Raw genomic sequence first — 18603 nt, forward strand, 5'->3', positions numbered from 1 at the left:
GTTTAGGTTATATACATTTTCCATGTCCCACCCATCCCCCCGAGTCAGAGTCCCAAGCGCGTCCGTTCTCATTCTCCCGACAGTGCACCTGGCACTCATCATGTAGTCATACCTCCATCCCCTCCCCCCCCCACCTCCCCGGGTCTGCACCTTCAAGCATGACCATTCCCCAGAGGGTGTGCAACGCACTCATCATGTAGGCATACACCCATCCCCTCCCCCCACCCCTCACCCCAGTCTGATATCCAATTGGTATCCTTCCCTGATGTACATTTAGGTGATGATCAGGGAAACCAGTTTTCTGGTGAGTACATGTGATGCTTGTTTTTCCATTCTTGATGAGATGGCATTCCCTAGGGTTGTGCAATACACAACTTGCCCAACCATACTGAGCAGCCCTGAGTAGGTTGTGTGCAGTGGCCAAGCATTCCTCAGGCAGCAGCACAGTAGCCAACAGGCCACAAGTGTCACTACTGATAGTGATGTAGCTCTGAGGCCTGAAACTCTTAGGTGGGCTTGCCACCCTTGGGTACAGTCAGCAGGTAAGGAGACAATGATTCAGCTCAAATAGATTCCAGTTGTTTGTGACCTACACAGACACAGGCCAGCACTGGATCAGCTCCCCATGTTCCTAGTCCCACAGGATGGGACCAAATCAGAGGAGACCAGACGATAGGTGCCATGAGACACTGACTCTGCCACTGGTTGTATTTTTTAGCCTGCAGCCCTATCCTTGGGGGGACTGAAGTGGAAAGTCCTGTGCTTAACTGCAAAGGGGGAGGGGATAAGAAATGGCTTTGAGGTAATCTCCCTCAAGATGGGGGGTGCTATGAGCAATGGCCTCGAGGCAGTTCCTCACTAGGTAGCTTATCTCCCTTAGTTTCTGGAGGAATCACAAAGCATTCGACCAAGACTTGGACCAGACTGAGGTTAAGCTTCGCCCACATGGCCCATGTGCATTCATGCTCATCACCAGGGTGCCATGGTGAAGATATTTCCCCTATATTGATTAAATACAGCTGAGTCCAATGGACAAGAAGGACCAGGAGGGAAGAATGAAAGCCCCTAAAATCAATAGAGCTTATTGACACTCTAACTGTAAGAGACAGGAATTGATTTGGAGAGGGATGTGTGCAATTGGTTGCAGGAAAGTTCTGACCTTCTATCTTGTTCCTTGGTGGGGGTCAGGGGGCAGGTGGCTTTGTCTAGAAAGGGAATGGAAGGCAGACACTACAACAGCAGCCTAACTCAGCCTCTTCTGCTTGTTCCTTAAAGGTCGTCTACTTTGGCACAATGACATTTCCCAAAAAAGCAAGGCTACTGCTGCTCCTGCTTTTCCAGATAGTGATCTTCACTCTGTTCTTCCACATGTACAGCCACAGTGTCAGCCCCCTGCCCAGGAAGGAGTTGTCTAAGCAAACGCACGTGCTGGTCCTGTCTTCATGGCGCTCTGGCTCTTCTTTTGTGGGGCAGCTTTTTGGGCAGCACCCAGATGTCTTCTACCTGATGGAGCCTGCCTGGCATGTGTGGATGTCCTTCAAAGACAGCACTGCCCAGAGACTGCACATGGCTGTGCGGGACCTGATACGGTCAGTCTTTCTGTGTGACATGAGTGTCTTTGATGCCTACATGAAGCCTGGTCCCCGGAGACAGTCCAGCCTCTTCCAGTGGGATGACAGCCGAGCACTGTGTTCTCCGCCTGCCTGCAATGCCTTCCCACGGAACAAGATCATCCTCCAGGCTCAATGCAAACCCCTGTGCTTTCGACAGCCGTTTGAGGTGGTGGATAAGGCCTGCCACTCCTACAGCCATGTGGTGCTCAAGGAGGTGCGCTTCTTCAACCTGAATTCCCTCTACCCGCTGCTGACAGACCCTTCCCTCAAGCTACACATTGTGCACCTGGTCCGGGACCCCCGGGCTGTGTTCCGTTCCCGAGAACGAACTGAGGGAGAACTCATGATTGACAGTCACATTGTGCTGGGGCAGAGTAGGTACAAACTCAAGAGGGAGGACCAGCCCTACCACATAATGCAGGTCATCTGCCAAAGCCAGCTGGAGATCTACAAGGCTATCCAGTCCTTGCCCAAAGCCCTGCAGCAACGCTACCTGCTCATGCGCTATGAGGACCTTGCCCGGGACCCTCTGACCCAGACATCCCGAATGTATGAATTCGCCGGGTTGAAATTCTTTCCCCATCTCCAGACCTGGGTGCACAATATCACCCGAGGCAAGGGCATGGGTCAGCATGCCTTCCACACAAATGCCAGGAACGCCCTCAATGTCTCCCAGGCTTGGCGCTGGACTTTGCCTTTTGAAAAGGTTTCTAGACTTCAGAAAGTCTGTGGTGATACTATGAATCTGTTGGGCTACCGCCAGGTCAGCTCTGAACAAGAGCAGAGAAACCTGTCACTGGATCTTCTGTCTACCTGGACCATGTTTGAGCAGAACCACTCAGCCTTATCCACTCTCTCTGAATGAGGTCCCAGCCTCATCCACCTTCTCTGAATGCTTCTGAGCCTTTACTTTGTCTCCGCTGAGCATGAGTTGTGCCCACACACACTCAAGCAGAAGAATCTTTGTGTCTATACTCGGGCCTAGGAAAGAGACTCAGGAACCTCATGTGGGCAGCACATCCCAGCAGTGTGACAGGAGTACTGCCTTTCTCCTCTTCTTGAGTTCTGATCTGTGCCTACTTGGGTGACTTTGTGGCCTGGAGGCCTGTTGGGCCCCAAGCAGTATCAGTGGAGTAAATCCATAAACCTCCCTGTCTACATCTCTCCCAGTGGAAAAGTGAAGAGACAGTAAAAACCAGGGCAATGAGTCTGTCACCAAAGAGCTCCCCAGCACATTCCACAGAGATGCGAACTCTGAGCCCTCAGGGTCCCCAGTGGCTTTAAGGAAGGAAGCGGACACAGGGCTGGGTGCTTACCTGTGAGGCTGCCCGTTACAGCTATGGGTTATCATGAACAAAACTGAAACAAAATCTCTGGCAGCAGAACAAGCTTTTAAGATGATGGGCCTGATTTGAAAATCATTTCCCCTCAGCATTTTCCTATCACGTAGAAGACTTTGACCTCTGAAGCTGCTATCCATTAATATTAAAATTCCAAAATAATATTGTTTGGAATGTCCCCTTTTGTGATTTCTCATTACTAGGAGTAAACACTCATGGGATCCAAACCTAAGAACTCATACAATCATCTTTATGGATTTTTTATACCTTTGCTATTATCTGTTACCTGCATATAAAAAAAATTGCTAAGACAATGTTTGGTATCAGGTGATGAACTGTCTATATCCTCTTAAGAATTCGTAGAAAGTAGAAAACCAGCAACTGAACCATTTCTTTGTTGTGTGAGGCATAAGTTGTAATAATGCTGTATGCATCACCCTAGGGTCTGGGCAGAGTTCTTGTACTCTCAGCCCTCAGCCAGAGGACCTCAGTTCTAGTGTGACCGGTGCTATTTACCTCCTAATCACCTCCCTTAGTAAGAAAAGTTGTTTCTCCCAGTCTTGGCAGGAGCCCCTCACCTAGCTGTACATCAGAATCATCTGTTAAAAATGCAGATTGCCATGTGCTAGTGCAAATCTGCTGCAATCAGAATCCCCCAGTGTGGGGGCCGGGATTCTGCATGTTCACTGGGCAGCAACACTGTTCACCTCCTTGCTCCAAGACAGGTGACTTTTCAGCACATGCAGAGTACGTATGCCACTTCTGCCACCTGTGCTGTCCTCAGGTTGGAAAGAATAGGAAGAAGGTCCATATATGTCTGGAACTCCGTGGACCTCTGAGCCCCGACTTTTTTAATATCTCACTTTGTCCAAACCTGAGAGATCCTGTCAGTTTCTCTTTCCTTTTTTTCCCCACCTTTTGGCATGCTTCTCACTCCATAAAACTTCCTCAATGTCAGATCAGAATTCCCCCACTCGATTCTGCTAAGGAGGGCCTGAGCTTCTCCACCATCTGAGATACTTGGGTACTACCTTTCCCAGCAGGGTCGGCTGAAGTTCATTTACATGTGGCTTTAAAGGAGCTAATTTATTCTAATGTCCAAATCCAAGCCACTAGGAACTCCTCCAGAGTGTAGGATCTCCCATGCAATTGCTTCTATTGACTTTCCAAAACAATGTGACAGTAAAATTTCCCCAGCAGTGAAAACAAGGCCAGAGCAGCAGATGACAGTGTGACCGAGGGAACAGCGACTGATAGACTTGACCATCTCTGCCCCTGCCTGAATTGTTTTAATATTAGCAACCTCCTTAGAAACCTCTCTGTGATGCCTGCTTGTCATTCTCCAAAATAAGAAAAGAGACTAGCCACATGGAAGTCTCAGGATCTTATTTAGGAGCCACTTTACAACAGGTTTAAGTTTCCTATATTCCAAGTCCCAGAAGTTCAAGGAAGCCCAGCATCCAGGAATCTCACTCTTAAAGAAGAGCCTGTCTGTGCTCTCCAATAGAATAGCTACTAGGCACCAGTAGCTGTTTAGATTTAAATTAATTAAAATTAAATAAAAATTCAGTTCCCCAGTCACACTAGCCACATTTCAAGTGCTCAGTGGCCATGTGTGCCTGGCAGCTACTGTATTGGATGGCACAGAGATAGATCCTTCCCATGATTGCAAAAGTTCTATTGGACAGCTCTGGTCTAATTCATTTTTATTTGTGTAACATCTTATCCCTAACTTCAACCCACCCCCCACCCCCACCCCAAAAAGTTTAAAGAATATATAATAATATTATTGTGGCATTTTTATATGACATAAGACTGTGTAGTATAAAATCATGCTATATGACCTTTTTAAAAATCTGACCCAGTGTTGAACAAGACTTCAGTGAACAATGGCACAGTTTTTGACAAGTGATGTGTTCAGGTGGCTGGCACTGGGATTCAGGATGAGTGATAGTACACTCAAGTGTGGGATATGGGGAGTTTGGGGAACTGAGAACCAATGCAGAAGATGGTGTTGTGCTAAACATCCTTTGTGATTTGGAGACATCTGTTCCATCCCCAAGCCCCAGCAACAGAAAGGCATTTCTTTGCTTTCTTAGCCTCTTTAGTTGCAAAGGGTGGAAGAATATGTTTAAACTTAGATCATGGATGAATGTGATCTAAATTTCTCAGGGCTAATGAGCTCTCTCAAATCTAGAGTAAACATAGCCTGAAATGCCTAATTGCAGGTCAGCAATTGATGTCTTTACAAAAAGCCAAACTGGGAACTACTCCAAGCCCAACAGTTTTGGAAGGGTGAAAAAAAAAGGGTCCTAAAATTTCAAAATAAATTTTTTGGAGGGTCAGAAAGGAATATTTTTGAAACAAAGGGGCTTCAGCTGTAATTTAACTGTGTTTCTATTTATAGTTACCATGTGGCTTCACTTTGTATATAATGAGAGAAAATGCTAAGTTTTTGATACATTGCAATTAAAACTGTATTCTTTTTCAATTTATGAATAGTGGTTAGGGAGAGGTAGAATCGACTTCTGATAATTTTTCACAAAAATGTGCCATCATTGTATTTTCCATAATATGTTTCTCAAAAAATAGTTTATAATTTGTGATTTAAATCCAAGCAAAATATAAATTAATTTCACTGACTATGTATAGAATCATGACTCTTTTGACTTACTCCCACAGACCAATAAAGCAAAATTAAAAATGAACGTTGTGAGTGCCCCAGGCCAATTAACAATAAGCCTCTGATAGGCATTAGTCGAGGATCCCCAGTACTTTGGCCCTTCTGTCAAGGACTATGCCCCTCTTCTGCTTAAACGTCCCTGGTCATTCAGAGAAAGGTTAGTTTTTAGATGCAGTATTGAAGAAAATGAGGAACCAAGACTGGAGTAAGGAGATTAGACCCTAGCATGCGACTAAAGGGTGTCTTCATTCATTCCACACGTTTAACGGGCATCGACTATATGCCAAGGAATGTTGTAGGTGCTACGGATACAGCTGTGACTACAACAGGCAAAGCCCCTCCTTTCATACAAAAGACATTTTAGTCTGTCGGGAAGGGGGAGCAAACAATGAACAACCATATGTCAGATGCTCAATACTATTAATATAAGGAAGAATAAAGCAGAAGAAGGGGCTCGGGGATGAAGAAGGGTGCTGTTCCACAGAGGTGACAAGAGATGTCTTGCCTGAAAAAGTGAGACTGGAGCAGAGACCCTTGAAGTAAGGGAGCATGCCATGCAGAGATCTGGGAGCAGAGTGCCCCAGTAAATGCCAGCGTCAATATGGACAGACTCGGTAAGAGTCTAATGAGAACCTACTGCATGCTTGGTAGTGTGTTAATAATAAAGGAGTACAGATGGTACAGTAAGGACAGCATGACAGGTCACGCGCTCATGAGTGCTTAGGCACTGGAACCGTGTGCTGCCTGGGTGGCTCCGCTATTACCAGCAAGGGGACCTCAGGCAAGTTCCTCAACATCTCCATGTCTCAGTTCCCTTGAGTTATCTGTGAATATCATGGTAACAAGGCGTGTCACCATTTCTGATCTCAAACCCTTATGGCACTTCTGATCATACTGATATGATTAGGAGATTGATACTTTCTGATCTTCTAGGTTGTTTACATCAGTGGTTCTCAACCAGAGGCAGTTTTGTCCCCTGGGGAACACTGGGCAATGTCTGGACACATTTTTATATTTTAATTGCTAAATATTGCATGTATGTCTCTGGAGACATTTTTGATAATCACAGCTGGGGAGTAGGGGCTGTGATGCTACTAGCATCTAAACATCCTATAATTCACAGGATAGTTTCCTACAACAAAGAATTCTCTGGTCCGAAATGTCAGTAGTGCTGCTATTGAGAAACTCTACTCTACATCAACCAGGGATAAGGGTAAAGAGTTGGTGATTCAGATGGATTTCTCTTCCATCTCGTTCAGTCTCCTTCAAGTGGGTGTGCCACCAGCCCAAATGTCCTGAATGGGGAGATGTCATAACCAGGGCTTTCTTGGTGTCGACTCTTTTGGTAGCCATGTCGAGAGGAGAGTGGCAGAGTAGATGTTATAAAAACACAGAGCTGCATACCAGGAGGTGAAGAGAGAACAGCGTGAAGACAGGAAATGAAGTGCAACCAGACCTCCTGGGACCAGTCACTCACTGGTCAGTCTGTGCCTTCCCTGGGCAAGGCCTGTGGCCACCCTAATTCAGGCAACTGTGGCCAGAAGAGAAAAGTGTTTAAAAGGGCAAAACATGGTCATTTAGGGCTTCAGGTAAAATGGGCAGAACAAATGAAGCCCAAAGCAATTGTGCTGGACAAACATGCCTAACGTGTCTGGGAACAGGGGGAACATTCATGAATGTCAGAAAGCTCTGTAGGCACCACAGGATCTAAGCCAGCGTTTCTCAACCTTTTTTTCATTATTGCTGCCCACCACATTGCCACTCCAGCGAGCCTTTTAAGACATTTTTTTCCCTAATCACCACCACCACCTCTCCCGTGAAATTTTAATATCACAAATACACTGTCATTTGTTTATGTACGATGGCGCTTTGGAGGACTACAAACCATTGTAATATCTAAGGGCTTTTGCCCCCCAAGAACCAAGTTTGACCTCTCAGTGGTAATGTCACCTCCACAGAGAACGCATGAGTTACCCCACTGTCCCTAATAGTTTTAGCTCCTTTCCCAGGCCCTCTTTCTTCCTCAACTTGTCTTTTCCTTTGTCATCCCCTCAAACTATGTTCCTTGCTTGACAATAATTAAATGTGATTAAGTAAATCACACATATGAGAACAATTTTCAAACTGTAAAGGCCTAAGAAAATGTTGGTTATTATTAGTAGTAAAAAAAAAAATTGTACAAAAGTAAGTCTGACTGCTGCCCTCCCCCACCCCCGCCCCAACCCCACTACCCCAACCCTAACGGTTGGGATGGTCATTGGCCCTGCTTTCCTGGCCAGTTTTCGAGCTGGCTTATTATGGTACTGGCAGAACAATAAGGAAGCTAGTTTATTGTTTGACTTTTAAGTTAGTGGCAGGAATTGATAAGTGCAGTTGGCGCACAGAGGTACCCTTCGTAAGGGATGAGGTGCGTTTACGAGTTAGTTATTGCTCCACTCTAAATTGGTGTGGATTTAAATGGCTAACTACAGACAATGTAAAAATGCCAAAAGAGAAGGAAAAAAGGGCCCTGTCCTTTTATGATTCATCATAAACTAAACTATGAGACCTTAACAGGTGGAACACACACATGTGCACACACAAAGCAATCTGGATGCAAATAAGCTTGAAAAAGTTGATCATATTAAATTTAACTGGGGTTTCTAAATGTAAGACCCTCAGAACCTCAAATGTGTTCATGTGCATATTAAGAAAGGAGTAGAGTGTATAGTGGTTCTCCCAAACTTATCGGACCAGGGAAGGTGTGGGGATTTTTTTCTCAATATACCTGTTAAAATCTGTCAGGACAGTGTTTTGAGAAAGAGCAGTTTGGGAAATGCAGAACCAGCTCTGGCTAACAACAAAAACTGAGTTCCACGTTGCTCAGCAATCATAAACCTGGATGGACCTCACACCCTGCTTTCTCCACACCTGCTCCCAAGCCGTGGCAGGCCAGTGCTGAATGGGGAAGGTCACATACCAGGGAAGCTTATTTCACGTGGAATTCACGGTCACCCACATCGATGTATGAATCCCCTCAATCCTCACCTGCAACCCTTTCCCTCTCTCCACAGAACCTCCCCATCTTCTGACCACATACCTTCTCGTCCTTCCCAGAGAAAAGTCAAGCCATCAGATGTGAACTTCTCAACTTCCCAGTGCCCAATGTCTAAACCCCCTTCACACTTGTCTGTCCTGTTTGTCATGCTCTGGTGTCAACTTTGTCCCATCTCCTGCTGAAGGCCAGTCCCGCCATCAGAGCTTTATATTCCATCCCCTCCCACCTTCTCAAGAACTGTGTTTTTATTATTCACTTCCTCTCTCCAAACTTAACTTCTCTTCAACTAAATCCTTCTCTTTGGCTTTTTAACTTATTCAGTTCTCTCCCTTCTTGAAGAAACTGTCTCATTCCTATATCCTTATCCAACCACCAGCCTGTCCCTCCTCACCTTCACAACTGGACTGCTCTAAAGAGTCATCTGCATTCATTGGCTGTATTTTCTCACCTTCCTCTTCCTCCTCAACCCACTCCAATCTGGCTTTCATCAACCAGCTCTAGCTAACAGCTAAAATTGACTTCTATGTTGCTCACTCACTCTGACAAACATTTCCCAGTCTTCACTTTGCCTGACCTTTCAGCAAGAATGGACCAACAATTATGGATAACTTTTCCCTTGAAACACTATATCTCGGTTTCCCTCCTACTTCGCTGGCTACTCTCAGTTTTTTGTAGAATAGTCTCCTCTACTCACCTATTAAATGTTGGAGTTCCTCAAGGCTCAGGCACAGATCTTTTCCCTCACCGTATGCTTTCTCTCTAGACTATCTCACCAGCCCCACGATTTCAAACACCACTTATATGTAGATGACCTGCAAATATGTATCTCCAGCTCAGACTTCTCTGAGGTCCGGATCTGCATATCCAATCCCTGATTTGACACCTCAGAAGACCCCCAGATTCAGTGTCCAAATACTTCACTCATGATTTTCCTCTCCTCCACCCCAGACTATGCCAAACTTCCTTATCTATTCTGGGTCTCTTTCCCACCTTTCAACCTGTTGCCATATCAAAAACCTGGACTTTGCCCTTGACTTCCTCCACCAGCAACTGTAGGTTCTACCTGGTTGGAGTTTCTTCAGTTCATCTGCATCTCTTTTCCCCATCCTCTTCTTCCCTGTTTTGTTCATGCCACCATCATCTCTTTCCTGAATGATGGACTGGTCTTCTTGCCTCCAACCTACCCACTTCAATACAGTATCTACACTGTATTAAAAATTCGGAAAGTCCGCATTTCTTCACGTAGTTTAGAAGCCTTTCATGATCTGACACTGGTGTCCCTCGCTTATCATTCCCTCTTAGACTCTTCTTTCCACCCACCTCATATTTGTAGTTTCACCAAGATACCACACACACATCTTCCTTTGGATCTTAGATCATGCTATTTCTCCAACCTGAAATATCCTACTCTCCCCACACTAACTTCTCTGGCTCATTTTTTGATCCCTCAGGTCTAAACTAAAACATCTCTGGAAGCTTTTCCTGGCTTGACCTCCCAACACTTTGTTGGATGTCACTGCTGAGTTTTCTACTGTCATAGCATTCATCATACTGTAATAAACTGACCAATTTACATGTTCTTTGACTGAGCTCTGTGAGGAAAGGACTGTGTTATTCACTGTGCTATAATCAACTCCTAGCACAGTTCCTGGCACATGGTAGGCATTCAATAAATATTTGTTCAATGAATGAAGACCTTGATCTCATTGCATTATATGTAAAGGGTTCATTCTTTTTATAATATTTAGGGGGGGAAAGGCACATTTAACCAATCACAGAACCTCCTATTCTGAGAAACACAGTGACACGTTTAAAGATCCAGATAAAACAGAGCCAACATTTAAAAGTTTCCTGTTTAAGAGAAATAAGGGAAGTTGAATCTTAAAGCCATAGCTCAGAAGTGCTGGGTCAAGTGGGGTGGCAAGTGGGGAGGGGTAATATAGAGGTTAAAAAAACTAAGTTGGCTTGTATTTTTAATAGTAATATTACTGAAGCAAGCAAGGCTGCAAATTATGCTGGTTCTCTGAAGAGCTGCCTGTGTTCATACCATGTAGCATATGAACTAATCAATTGCCACCTACAAGCATTTGGCAAATATATACTGACTGATTGCTTTATAATCTGGTTTTTGGCCAAATTTCCAAGAAGAAAGTTTCTGGTTTATATTTTATTGCCTCTCCACTCTCATAATGGCAAAGTATGGTTAAAGGAATGGCTTGGGGGAATAGAGTCATCTTTGATTCTTTCTCTCACCTCCCACATTCTATCCATCAGCAAGTCCTATCAGCCCAAATTCCAAACTATACCCTGAATCAGACCACCTCTCACCATCTCTACTGCTACAGTATTAATCCAAACCAACCTAAAATGTCACCTGAACTTCTACAAGACCCTCCCTAACTGGTTTCCTGCCTCTTCTTACCTGTCCCCCCGCCCCAGTTCACCTTCCATTTACTATTCAGAAGCTCTTCTCCAGGCAGGGGACTAGATTAGGGCTCCTGTCCAAAACCTCGTCCCCACCCTTGTATTGCAGAGATCTATCTAGGCACAGAAGGCTGAGAATATTGAGTCCCAACTGCCTTCCCCCTAGCTCACTCATAGGTTCCATGGCAGGAGGAACAAGCTGAAAAGACTAGGGGCTGCCATGTACATCCAGTGCTCCATCTGTGGAGCAAGGCAGGTGTGCCACTTCAGAAGTGGACCATAGTCCGTGCCCCCCCCCACTCTGGCACAGTGGCACAGAGATTCTGTCCAGGAGGAGAGGGAGGCCATAAGAACAGAGAGCTCAATGGCTCTTTCTAAGGGGACTCACTTTATTTGAAAGAAAATGTGGGGAAGTTCATGACTAAGTAAATCTTCATAACCTAGGGTTAGGAAAATGGTTTCTTAAATATTACACCAAAATAATAAAAATTAAAAGCGTTTGTGCTTCCAAGGACACTTTCAAGGAAGTGAAAAGACAACCCACAGAACTGAGAAAATATTTGCAAATCATATATCCAATAAGGAACTTGTATCCTGAATATATAAAGAACTGTTACAATTCAATAATAAAAAGACAAATAACCCAATTTAAAAATGGGAAAAGAATATGAACAGACATTTCTCCAAAGAAGATATACAAATGGCCAACATGCACATGAAAAGACGCTCAATGTAATTAGTCATTAGGGAAATGCATATCAAAACCACAATGAGATAACCACTAGGATAGTTGAAATAAAAAAGACGTATAATAAGTGTTTGACAGTTTCTCAAAAGGTTAAATATAGAATTACCATATCACATAGCAACTCCACTCCTAGGTATATTCCTAAGAGAAATGAAAACATCTATTCACACAGTGTTGTTCATGAATGTTCATAGCAACATTATTCATAATAGCCAAAAAGTGGAAACAACTCAAATGTTCATCAACTGATAAATGGATAAACAAAATGTAGTACATCCATACAATGTAATATGATTCTGCCATTGAAAAAGATGAAGTACTGATACATGCTACAACATGCATAAACTCTAAAAACATTATGCTAGATGAAAAAACCTAGCTACAAAAGACCACATATTGTTTGTATCCATTTATATGAAATGTCCAGAATAGGAAAATTCATAGAGACAGAAAATAGACTAGTGATTGCTAGGGCTTGGGGTAAGAGCGGGAGTTAGGGTGCAAAGTGACTGCTAATAATAATAAACAAATATATTAAGTAACTGCCTGGCCAAAGAAGGACTGAGGTTGTACAGGGCAAGGAGAAGAGAGGGGTTTGTGGCTATGGCATTGTCCCAATGTGCAATTTTCTTTATCTGTAACTACTGCTGCCAAACATCGAAGTTGAAATGAGTGGGATATGTTGAGTTTTGCATTCCTCTTTCTTGTGATTGTTGGTGAGATCTGATTTTGGCAGCTGTTAAAACAGTTCTTTCGAGAGCTGTCTAATGCCATTTGAAGATCAGGGAAAGGGGAGATTTTAAAAAGGAACAGGAAAGAGGAGAGATAGCAGAGAGAGGCAAAAGGAAAGGAGGTAAAGATTGAAGCAAGGGAAACTTGGGTCTGTTCTAATTCTTTTACAATTCTTTATAGCACATCTCAGTACTTGAAATTACCTTAGTTACTTGTTTGCATGTTTATTTTGTTTATCCTACCACTAGAATGTTTCCATCTTATTGTCCACATAGTACATGCACAATAAATATTTGATGGCTGACTGGCCAAATTCCACACCAATATGATAACTCTAAGATTAAAGCATGAGTAAACTGTTTGAAACTTTCCAACCATTCCTCCAATTTCATAGGACTAAAACTAACTTCCAAAGCAGCTATGTGCCTAGGCATCCAGCTCCTCGGATGCTTGCTAGAGTTACAAAATCCTGGGCATCACCTCCCTAGATTGGTTTCTGTGTGCTTTTAATGACTATCTGCCTGCCCGGAGAACCAAATATGAGAGGGGAAAAGGTAAGAACAAAGTCTATGACAGTCTGGGCAGTGCTTTGGATGCATGGAACTAGACACTGGAACTGTTAATTACACAGGAGAAATCAGAATTAACCTACCACAGCTTTTTAGATGGTTTCAAGTTTGTCTTTTTTTTTTTTTAATTCAAGCTTGCTTTTTTTCCTTCCCAGGAGTGGAGTCTTTGTGCTTAGTTACTTCTGCAGCTGCTAGAGGTTAGAACCAAAGGTCAAAGAATTTAAGTGCTAGAAGGGACTTCCGGTATTATTAACCTGTTTCTTCTTATCAGATGTGTCCTTCTTACCATATATATGCAAAATATCAAGGTTTCACTTTCCACGAACACTGTGCTACTCAGAGCATGTTCTGCAGACCAGCATCGCTGGCATTACCTAGCAGCTTTGTAGTGAATTCTTATAAATTTATGTTGCCTCAGCACCCATTTTAAATATAAGTTGGACTTTCTCACACCAGAAGCAGGGCTCAGTCACCCAAGATACTGTTTCCTCTTCTCCGCCTCCTCCCAGTTCCTCAAAGTGGTCCATCCAGATACCTGCCCTGTACAACTGCCTCCTGGTGATCGCCTCCCTATGGGACAGCTGGATACAACCTCCTTGACTGGCCCCAGTGACACCATATGCTGCATGGACTGTGCAGAGATGCCATAGTGACCACCTCTCAGCCACAGTGTGACCCCGGGGAGCTCATGTCTGCCTACTCTAAACACACCAATTAGAAATCCCCAAAGGAAACCTACTTAGGTAATACCCTAGACACCAATAAAAGCTTTGGCCCACAGGTCCCTCGCTCTCTCTCTTTCTCTCTCGCTCCCTCCCTGCTGGTTGCATACATGTCCAAGACAATTCCCTGCTTCCCATTGGCCCTGCAAGGCATGACACCCTCTTCTCTGTAGGATCTGTAAGTAAGCAAAACTGCTTCTGTTATTTCATGTGTTTTGTTGTGCTACCTCCTCTGTGTCTCACCTGACCAACACACCTAAACCTAACTCTCCTCCTGGTCAGGGCTCTCCTAGACACTGGCTATCTTGGTAAGAATAAACTGGACACAGGCCAGACAAGAAAGAGCCACAATGACGTCTGTCAGTATAAACAAACTTCCTGTGAGAGGGACATCTGGTCATGGGGCAGACACTTAGGCATTAGGCCACATGCCAGGACAAAGAAGCATCCTGTAAAAGGCACACTGTAAACTTCCGCAACCACCTCCCCTGGAGCTCTGTCAGGGCAGGGCTGGAGTTTATACCCGCTCCCCAGGGAGACCCTAGGACCACATTAGAGGAAAATCACAACAAGCCTGTTGGGAAATGAAGAATTTCAGACCCACTCCAGAACCACAGGAATCGAAATTTGCAGTTTCACTTGACCCCCAGGTGATCTATGTGCAGTTTGAGAAAAACTACAATAATTTCTGGATTACTGAACTACTGTCTAATATCCCCAACAACATGCATCTACCACTAGCATTCACCTGCCAAAATGGACCAGCAGAACAAGCAGAACTTGTAAGTAAAATGTTTTCCCAAATGCCCCCTGTAGAATTCAGGAACTTGTGTGTTAGCCCTTCTTCTTTTTCTAGGCTCAAAGCATAGAACTCAAAAGTAATGAATATGGTTTGGTTATTAGATGACACTAAGCCATTATTTTTAATCTTGTTAGATGATAAAATTGCATTATGGTTGTATATAAAAACATAAAAAAAATTAAAGTTTTGTTAATGATACATACAAAAGTATTTATGGGTGAAATTCTATGAGGTCTTGGATTTGTTTAAAATATACCAGAAAAAAAAAGGAGGCCAGGCATGGTGGCTCATGCCTGTAATCCCAGAATTTGAGGAGGCCAAGGCAGGAAGATCATTTGAGGCCAGGAATTTGAGACCAGGCTGGGCAACACAGCAAGACTCCATCTCTACAAAAAAAATTAAAAATTAACCAGGAGTGGTGGCACACACCTATAGTGCCAGCTACTCAAGAGGCTGAGGCGCAAGGCTGAGTTTGGAGGATGCTCCAGGTTGCAGGGAGCTGTGATCGCACCACTGCAGTCGAACCTGGGCGACAGAGTGAGACCCTGTCTCTTAAAAAAGAAAAATGCTGGTAATTGTTGTTACTGGATGATGATACCTTGAGATTCATTATACTATTCTATTTTTGTGTATACTTGAAAGTTTTTATAATAAAATATTTTTTTAAGTAGTCTGAAGTCAATGATAACTACCAGTTCCATCAAGAGGCACTTGTGGTGGGAAAGCATAGTCGAGAACCTGTGTACCCAGCTCTGTGACTCCACCTTAACCCAGTGAGTGAATTAGCAACGCCAATCATGGGATAAACTGGTATTGGGTGCCCTCTGGTGGAGTGCATTGGGAAGTACACCTCGTCATTGATACCTTTTGGCCAAAAATGTTTAACCTGAATCTAATCAGGGGGCAACAGTCAAATGTTGAATATGGGACATTCCACCAGGTAACGAGCCTGGACTCTTCAAAACTGTCAACATCATGAAAGACAAGAAGTTTTTTAAAAGTCAGGTAAACTGTGTTTAAATTAAAGGAGACTAAAGATATATGACATTGAAATGCAATGGGTGAATTTTGGATCCTAGATTCAAAAAAGAATCTGTTTCCTATTGAGGAAACAATTAGGAAATCTGAAAATGGACAGTGAATTAGATGATATGTTTGAAAGAACAGTGAAAAAAAAACACAATAAATCCCTTAAGAGGTAAGTGGTAACCCTCTTTTAGAGACAGGAAAGCCAAGGTTGGAAGACGTAAAGGGGCTAAGAAGCCACAGCCGGTAAATGGCAGAACCAAAATGGGCTCAGATCCATCTGCGTCCAGAGCATGAGCTCTTGGCTGGTGGATGGTTCTTCCTCTGAAGAACACCCAGGAAGCAAGAGATGGGACTGTGGCCTGCAGTGTCTCCAAGCGGATGGCAGTGGCTAAGGGTGGCAAACAGGCACCCTCACTGTTGTCAGTCATTCATTTATGCAAAATTAATTGCTAGGTGACAATGAGAGGCAAGAACAGGCAGTCCCTGGGCACAGAGAGTTTATAGTCTAGTGATAGAAACAGACATTAATCGAATGTCGGAACCACTCAAAGGAATATGTACAATAATAAAGTAAGATAAAAACCAACAAAGAAAAGGAAGTAGATCAAAGCAAAAGGTCAGCAGAAGATTTCCCTGAGTTGCACTTTGAAGAATTAATAGGAGTTAATGATACAGGCAGAGGAAAGAGTGTAAGCAAAGGCAGGAGGCAGCACAGCCTTATAGTAGGAAAGCCCCAAGAGCTGGCAGGTGCGTGGCACAGGATGAGAATGGAAGAAAGAGGGCAGGGCCTAATCATGTAGGAACTTGGGGGCCACGCTAGGGATTCTAGTCCATATAAAAGGCTATGTGAAGTTACCAGAGGGTCAAAGTGAGTCACAAAATCAGATTTGAGGTTTTAAAAAAAAATCACTTTGGCCACAATGCTGAGAAGATGGATCCATTGTGGGTGAGCTGAACGGATGTGGTTAGACCAGTTAAGTGAGGTAGCCAGTGGTAACTTGGATTAGAGTCTGCAGTGCAGATAGAAGGGGCCAGATCCAAGGGATTTTTGTGAGGATTTGATATGGCAGAATGCAGGAGAAGGAGGTGTTAAAGATGGTGCTTAAGTTTCTAGCTTGTACAATTAGATGGAGAGGCCATTTCCTGAGACAAGGAACACTCAATGGAAGAACACCAGATTTAAGCAGATAGGAATGAGATCTTGGAAATGATGAATTTGAGAACTCCAAACGAAGATGGGAGAAGGTAGTTGGATCCACAAGTCTGAAGTTCGGAAGAGAGGTCCAGGCCAGCCACGGTGGCCCATGCCTGTAATCCTAGCACTTTGGGAGGCCACGGCAGGAGGACTGCTTGAGCCCAGGAGTTCAAGACTGAGCAACATAGTAGGTCCCTGTCTCTACAAAAAATAGAAACCTTGGCCAGCCATGGTGGTGCATGCCTGTAGTCCTAGCTACTCGGGAGGCTGAGGCAGGAGGATTGCTTGAGCCCAGGAGTTTGAGGTTATAGTGAGCTATGATCATGCCACTACCAGGGCGATAAAGCAAGACCCTGTCTCAAAAAAAAAAAAATGAAGAGAGGTTTAGACTAGAGATGCACATTTGGGAGTCACAAACTCATGGTTACTGAAGAATGGTTAAGATGGCATCAGAAAGGGACACATTTCACGGATGGGAACCTTTGGGACTCAATGATTCTTAAAGAGAAGGCAGCAGTTGATGCAGAAACACTAGAAACGAGCAGTGGAGAAGTTGAGTGAGGAGACACAGGGAGAAGTGGTAAACTGGGGGAGAGCCTAGTGTCATTCTCACTGTCATTTGCACTGCATTTCCCCCAGCAGCAGTGCCATCCCCACTAGTGTCAGAGGATGACTCATGCTCTCACCTGGCAGGTGCTCTCACTCTCCCTCCAGGCAGGCCTCTGCGGGGCAGCCTCCACATCTGCTGTCACTGCTTCTTGGGCAAGCTGCTCTGCCCTTGGGCTTCTCTCCTGGTGTTCTCCAAAGCTACAAAACAAAGTATACCATAATGGATTTATTAAGCAATTATCTGTTAACCAATCCTTTGGTGATAGGCAAAATTTATGGGCAAAAATTATGGTATAACCAGTTATATAGTACAGAATACTATATAACTGAAGGGAGAGGGAGGAGGAGGGGGCAGAAGTTCTTTATATATTCTAGATGTTAATCCCTTATCAGATGTATATTTGCAAATATTTTCTCCCATTCCATAGGTTGTGTTTTCATTTTGTTGATCGTATCCTTTGATGTACAAAAGTTTTTAAGCTTAATGTAGTCCCATTTGTCTATTTTTGCTTTTGTTCCCTGTGCTTTTAGTATCATATCCAAGAAACCACTGCCAAATCTGTCATGAAGCTTTTTTCCCATGTTTTCTTCTAGGAGTTTTATGGTTTGGGGTCTTATGTTTAATGCTTTAATCTATTTTGAGTTAATTTTTTATATTGTGTAAAATAAGGGTCCAACTTCGTTCTTTTAAAAATGGATATCTACTTTTCCCAAAACCATTTGTTGAAGACATAGTCCTTTCCCCCAAGTGGTCTTGGTACCCTTGTCAAAGATCATTTGACTACACGTATGAGGGTTTATTTCTGGGCTATTCTAATCCATTGGTCCATTTGTCTGTCTTTATGGCAGTACCACACTGTTCTGATTACTGTGGCTTTGTAATGTCTTTTGAAATCAGAAAGTGTGGCACCTTCAACTTTCTTCTTCCTTTTCAAAATTATTTTGGCTGATCAGGGTCCCTTGAGATTCCATATGAGTTTCAGGATGATTTTTTTCTATTTTGTAAAAAATGCCATTGCTATTTTGATAGGGATTGTGTTGAATCTGTAGATTGCTTAGGGTAGCATGGACATCATTACAACATTAAGTCTTCCAATCCA

General features: G+C 43.7%; 2 protein-coding genes across 2 annotated transcripts in view; one reads left to right on the top strand and one right to left on the bottom strand.

Moving 5' to 3' along the window:
- ZNF19 (zinc finger protein 19) overlaps positions 1-17601 on the bottom strand; it is a 62277-nt gene extending 44676 nt beyond the window's left edge. Inside the window, exon 1 of the mRNA XM_045533230.1 lies at positions 17581-17601. The gene's annotated coding sequence lies outside the window, so the exon portion shown is untranslated. The remainder of the gene's footprint in view (positions 1-17580) is intronic.
- On the top strand, positions 1208-2478 carry CHST4 (carbohydrate sulfotransferase 4). The gene has a single exon (XM_045533302.1). It carries the CDS (start codon positions 1294-1296, stop codon positions 2476-2478), a length of 1185 nt encoding a protein of 394 aa, XP_045389258.1. The 5' UTR covers positions 1208-1293.
- Positions 17602-18603: the final 1002 nt, after the last annotated feature.

Source organism: Lemur catta, chromosome 20 (assembly GCF_020740605.2).
Source record: "Lemur catta isolate mLemCat1 chromosome 20, mLemCat1.pri, whole genome shotgun sequence".
Lineage (NCBI taxonomy): Eukaryota > Metazoa > Chordata > Mammalia > Primates > Lemuridae > Lemur > Lemur catta.

Bases quoted from the DNA above. Each gene is read 5' to 3' on its own strand.
- CHST4 (XM_045533302.1), top strand. From the start codon at position 1,294: ATGACATTTCCCAAAAAAGCAAGGCTACTGCTGCTCCTGCTTTTCCAG.